This window comes from Spermophilus citellus, assembly GCF_964194105.1.
Source record: "Spermophilus citellus genome assembly, chromosome: 3".
Lineage (NCBI taxonomy): Eukaryota > Metazoa > Chordata > Mammalia > Rodentia > Sciuridae > Spermophilus > Spermophilus citellus.
The window spans coordinates 103,056,619-103,062,616 of NC_138184.1; the positions used below are offsets into that span (position 1 = coordinate 103,056,619).

The 5,998-nt window shown below is 59.0% G+C and overlaps 1 protein-coding gene across 1 annotated transcript; it reads left to right on the forward strand.

Moving 5' to 3' along the window:
- Positions 1-1,107: 1,107 nt before the first annotated feature.
- Positions 1,108-4,393, forward strand: FZD10 (frizzled class receptor 10). The gene has a single exon (XM_081283790.1). The coding sequence runs from the start codon at positions 1,577-1,579 to the stop codon at positions 3,320-3,322; it is 1,746 nt and encodes a 581-aa protein (XP_081139916.1). The 5' UTR covers positions 1,108-1,576; the 3' UTR covers positions 3,323-4,393.
- The last annotated feature ends 1,605 nt before the right edge of the window (positions 4,394-5,998 follow it).

The window sequence follows — 5,998 nt, forward strand, 5'->3', positions numbered from 1 at the left end:
CCTATGCGGGGGAACAGGGCCCTTGGGTCCGGAACGGCCTTAGCACAAACTGGCCCAAACAGAGGGCAGGAAGGCAGAAGCGGAAGGAGGGGACCACGCTTCTCCTCTCTCTGGAGAGCCAGCCCTGCGCCTCCGCCTTTGGCTCTGAACGTCGGGTCCCGGCCTGAACCGGCCCGGCACAGCTTACCGGCCAGTCGCTTGAGGTCTCTTGAGGCCGGCGAACCACTCACCAAATAATATAAATACCGAGGAACGAATGACTTCCTATAATAAATAAACTCAGCGAGCCCTGCTCGGATCGAGGCCCCCAACTCTGAAGCCCAGGCGGGCGGGTCACTGTGACTCAAGTCCCACTGCCCTGGCTGGGGGTGAAAGGCCTGGGAGCCTCCCCTCCCGCCTTCTTTGAGGAGACCTCGGATGAGCGGCCCTAAAATCTGGATTCCCAGGTCCCCTCCCCCGCCCCTTCCCTCGCCTCTTAGAAATTTCAAAGCAAACCCCTCCCCGGAGCCGAAACCCCGCGCCCCAGGCTGGCAACCCCCCGGACCTCCTGAAGATGCGGGCAGGTTTACAAGCCAAGGGGCCGTTTTATGGCCAAAGCCATAAAACGCAAATCCCACCTCTCTTTGAAAGCTCCCTCGGCCTGGGACCCACCATAAAAGTAGGGGAAGATGCACCCCTGGCCCCCTGCCGCGGACCACCCCCACCCCGGCTCCCGCCAGTCCCCGAACTTCCCGTAACCTCGACAGTCCTTGGGGTGCGGGGGACAATCCCGAGGACCCATCCCCCCGCCCCCGGGAAAGGGGACACAGGCAGAGAACGCCGCGGGAGGCAAAGTTGGAAGCCAGGCGAAGAGAGGGCGGAGAGCGGGCGGGACCTCCGGGCAGGGCGGCGGCGCGCAGGGCCCCGCGCGCCTGGCGGGGTGCGCCGGGCGGGCGCAGCGGCTGGGGGCTCGGCCCCCGCGGGGCCCGGGCGGGCGGCGGGGCGGCGCGCAGAGGCTGCCCGGGGCGCTCGGCTTTCTCATGCAAAGCAGTGGAGGGGCGGGGCGGCGGCCTGGGGGCGGGGCCTGTCACCGCTCGGCTTTTTTCCCCTTTGCCTTTTTGCCAGTCTTCTCATCCCGGGACACAAACCTCACAACAGCTGCTAGCTGGGCCCGGCGAGGCCGGCGCAGGGAGGGAGGAGCCGCCGGGCCGCAGGGCGCCGCGAGCTGGCCGGGCCTCTGTGCGCCCGCGCCGCCCGCCCTCTCCGGACGCGCGGGCCCGGCGCGCCAAGAAGAGGCCAAAGTTTGCCGCGGCAGTGAGTTGAAGCCCGCGCGGGGCGGCGGCGCTGAGAGCTCCAGCGGCTTCGCTCGCTTCCCGGTATTGTTTGCAAACTTTGCTCCCCTCCCCCGCCGACCCGGCTCGGCGGAGGCCAGGAGCAGAGAGCAGGGCCGGGGGCGCTGTGCGCAGCGCTCGGGCAGGCTGGGCGGGCATGGGCGGGAGCCCGAGCAGGGGCGCGGAGCCCAGGCCAGCAGCCCGTGCCCCGGAGCGGCGGCTCTGAGGGGCGCGGACCTCCCTGCGAGGGCACCTCGGACGTCACCATGCAGCGCCCGGGTCCCTGCCTGTGGCTGGTGCTGCAGGTGATGGGTTCGTGCGCCGCCATCAGCTCCATGGACATGGAGCGACCTGGTGACGGCAAGTGCCAGCCTATAGAGATCCCGATGTGCAAGGACATTGGCTACAACATGACCCGCATGCCCAACCTGATGGGCCATGAAAACCAGCGTGAGGCCGCCATCCAGCTGCACGAGTTTGCGCCGCTGGTGGAGTACGGCTGCCATGGCCACCTCCGCTTCTTCCTGTGCTCGCTGTACGCTCCGATGTGCACCGAGCAGGTCTCCACGCCCATCCCTGCCTGCCGGGTCATGTGCGAGCAGGCCCGGCTCAAGTGCTCGCCCATCATGGAGCAGTTCAACTTCAAGTGGCCCGACTCCCTGGACTGCAGTAAGCTCCCCAACAAGAATGACCCCAACTACCTGTGCATGGAGGCGCCCAACAATGGCTCAGAGGAGCCCAGCCGGGGCTCAGGCATGTTCCCGCCGCTCTTCAGGCCACAGCGGCCCCACAGCGCGCAGGAGCACCACCTGAAAGACGGGAGCTCTGGGCGCGTCGGCTGCGACAACCCCGGCAAGTTCCATCACGTGGAGAAGAGCGCGTCGTGCGCGCCGCTCTGCACGCCGGGCGTGGACGTGTACTGGAGCCGCGCCGACAAGCGCTTCGCGGTGGTCTGGCTGGCCGTCTGGTCCGTGCTGTGCTTCTTCTCCAGTGCCTTCACCGTGCTCACCTTCCTCATCGACCCGGCTCGCTTCCGGTACCCCGAGCGCCCCATCATCTTCCTCTCCATGTGCTACTGCGTCTACTCCGTGGGCTACATCATCCGCCTCTTTGCAGGCGCGGAGAGCATCGCCTGCGACCGGGACAGCGGTCAGCTCTACGTGATTCAGGAGGGACTGGAGAGCACCGGCTGCACCCTAGTCTTCCTGGTGCTGTACTACTTCGGCATGGCCAGCTCGCTGTGGTGGGTGGTCCTGACGCTCACCTGGTTCCTGGCAGCTGGAAAGAAGTGGGGACACGAGGCCATTGAGGCCCACAGCAGCTACTTCCACCTGGCGGCCTGGGCCATCCCCGCGGTGAAGACCATCCTGATCCTGGTGATGCGTAGGGTGGCCGGGGATGAGCTCACGGGGGTGTGCTACGTGGGCAGCATGGACGTCAACGCCCTCACGGGCTTCGTGCTGGTCCCGCTGGCTTGCTACCTCATCATCGGCACTTCCTTCATCCTCTCGGGCTTCGTGGCTTTGTTCCACATCCGGAGGGTGATGAAGACGGGCGGGGAGAACACAGACAAGCTGGAGAAGCTCATGGTGCGCATTGGCGTCTTCTCAGTGCTCTACACCGTGCCGGCCACCTGTGTGATCGCCTGTTACTTATACGAGCGCCTCAATATGGACTACTGGAAGATGCTGGCCTTACAGCACAAGTGCAGGGTCAACAACCAGACCAAGGCGCTGGACTGCCTGATGGCCGCCTCCATCCCCGCTGTGGAGATCTTCATGGTGAAGGTCTCCATGCTGCTGGTGGTGGGCATTACCAGTGGCGTGTGGATCTGGACTTCCAAGACCCTGCAGTCTTGGCAGCAGGTCTGCAGCCGCAGGTTAAAGAGGAAAAGCCGCCGGAAACCCGCCAGCGTCATCACCAGCTCTGGGATTTACAAAAAAGCACAGCACCCCCAGAAACCTCATCTTGGGAAATACGAGATCCCCGCCCAGCCTCCTGCCTGTGTGTGAAGGGCCAGGAGGGAAGGACCTGGCAGGCAGGCGGGCAGGCGAGCAGGGCCCAAACAGAGTGCAGTTCCTGGCTTTGGCTGGTTGGTTTTTTAAATAAAAGGTTTTTTTTTTAAATGCAAATAAATGGAAAGTTTTTACCCCGAAATTCAGAATACCATGATACGCTAAAAGTAAGAATGTACTTCAAGGGTTTTGTTTTGTGCTGTTCCTCAGTGAAGGGCCGCTCCGCAGTTCAGTAGTCTCCGGTGTAACTAATTGGTGGTAAAGTCATTGATTCAGCCCTCAGAGAACTTTTGTTCAGACCCTTCCACAAATGCGCATCTGTGTGCTGGAGTTGGCTTTGCGACCCACTTATAAATGAGAGGCCAGACCACTATTTTCGCAGATTAAAGAGCCCCCCTTGGGGTGGCAAAAGAAGCCATCCAGGGGGCCTACCCCCAGCAAGGTCGGAGGTCGCTGTGTGGGACACAAGACCTGTGCAGAGAGGAAAGACCCTGACCAGTCTTCATCCTTGGGTGGCTTTGGAGTCCCTTAAAATAGACTCCAGTCTCCAGCTTCATGGAAGGTCTTTTTCCAAGACCGAAACCTCTCCGAAACCTAATCTAACCGTGTGGAACCAAAGATGTGCAATAAGTTTGTTTCTCTCTCCATGAAAATAAAAAGAAAAACAAGTATTTTGCTCTGTTCATAAAGACAACAAAAGAAATCTCCTAACAAAAGAACTGAGGGGCCGGCCCTGGAAACGCTTGAGCATTACATTCTGTGGCTTTTTAATGGAAACCAAGCCAATGTTATACACATTTGGGCTAATTTGTGGAAAGGAGGGGGGAGGAGGAGTAGGATCATTCAAAAGTACCCAAAGGGCTTATTGACTCTTTCTATTGTTAAACAAATGATTCCCATGAATAGATCAAGCAGCACTGGGCAGCAAAGACAAACTTTGTCTAGTGCTTTCTCTTTACCCAGTTAGGGAAGGGGGGTTCCTGCCGGTGTATATCTGTAATATATGAGATTTTTCATGCTCCACTATTTTATTAAAAATAAAAGACGTTCTTTAGTTTGCTGCTAGTAGTCCCTGTGCCTGGTGAGCTTTGCCTTCTCTGTGGGGAGAGAACAGAAGACTCTCTCCCTTTGCTTCTTAGGCAAATTCTAGGTGTGCACTGAGAGCTGGAGAGTTCTGGATATCTCCGGGTTTGACAGAATCGCTCAGGCCTGAATTGCAGAAGCTTTTCATGCAGGCAGGTTGGTTGCTGTGGAGCCTGGTAGCTGGACCTGGGGGCTTCATTGTGACACAGGTCCTCAAGGACAGCCTTGGCTGCCAAGCTGTGGTGTGCCCATGAGCCTAGACTGGCCTCCCACGGGGTCTTTGCCACCAATTCAGAGGACTAAGTCAATGCTGTTCAATTGATCTGCTGTGTACCTCAATCTGAAGCGGGCCACCTCACAGCAGCAGCTCTGGACTGTGGGGACAGGGTGGCCTGCCAGGGGGGAGTTGTGGGGCAGCTTGAGCCCTTCCCCGTGGTCAGTTCTTACAGTGTTCACCAGGGCAGCTGAAGAGCGGCCACAGGCCTGGGTTCTGCTGGGCAGGGCATGGCTGGACCCAAGTTCTCACCAGAAGGACCCAAGGGCACAATCCAGCCCCAGTGCGGTGGAGGAGCCACAGAATAGTCTGAGCTGTCCACGGCTCATGTCTTGCTCAGATCTTGGACTTGGGCAGTGGCTCCTGAGATCTTTGAGCCCTAACTAAGCATGTCAAGGCTGGGCAGAAGCTGACGCCGGCCTTGGCCAAGTCCTCAAGTGTGTTCAGGAATCAAGCTGGTGACAGAGACCACCTGTCTCCCATCAGCGAGGCCAGGGTGGAGGGAAGGCCCAGGCAGGGTGGGAGCTGCTCAAGAGGATGCAGGAGCAGGTGATGTGGGTGGCTTGGGGTCCAGTTCCAGAAACTGGAATGCCCACCAGGTAGGCACAGCGAATGCCTACAAAACCCAGAGTGGCTTCCAGGGCACTGAGAGTGAAACAGGTTTTAAAAACGTCCACGAGTAAAAACCTGTTGATTGTTCCCAGCCTGACCGCCAAAACATTACTTCCCATACATGAATGTTTCTGCGAGTACATGCAAATAATTTTCCTTTTTAGTGCCTCTCAGAGGAAAGTAATGCGTAGGCTGCAGGACTTTCACCACGTCCAGAAAGATAACCTATCCAGGTGCTGCTCGGTGCCTGCAGGCAAGACAGGACTCCAAAGGCACTGGGTTCTGAAATTACAGGGTCCCCGTCACTTCAGATCTTCCCATGTTCAGGTGTGCAGGCTTTCAACCCCGTCCCCAGGGAGACCACTGGGCAGCTCTAGGGAGACCACTAGGCAGCTCTGGGAAGACCTTGATGGTTCAGCCCCAGGGCGGCTCCACCCCGGAAAGAAGGTGGTCTTGTTTACAGATGTCAGAGGACACTAACCTGGGGCTGATCTAAGTGGGAACTGGGAAGTGGGCAGCGGAAACACTTCAAAGCCCTGCTTCCAGCTCTCTCCCCCTCCTCTGGGCTGAGCTGAGCTGAAATCTGACCCTAGATCACACCAGACCCTGCATTTGAAAAGAAGCCTCACCAGCATCTGGAGGCTTGAAAGTTAGAAAACCAAAAACAACAAGACACACACTCTGTCCTCAGACTGAACTCAGCC

Bases quoted from the DNA above. Each gene is read 5' to 3' on its own strand.
- FZD10 (XM_081283790.1), top strand. From the start codon at position 1,577: ATGCAGCGCCCGGGTCCCTGCCTGTGGCTGGTGCTGCAGGTGATGGGT.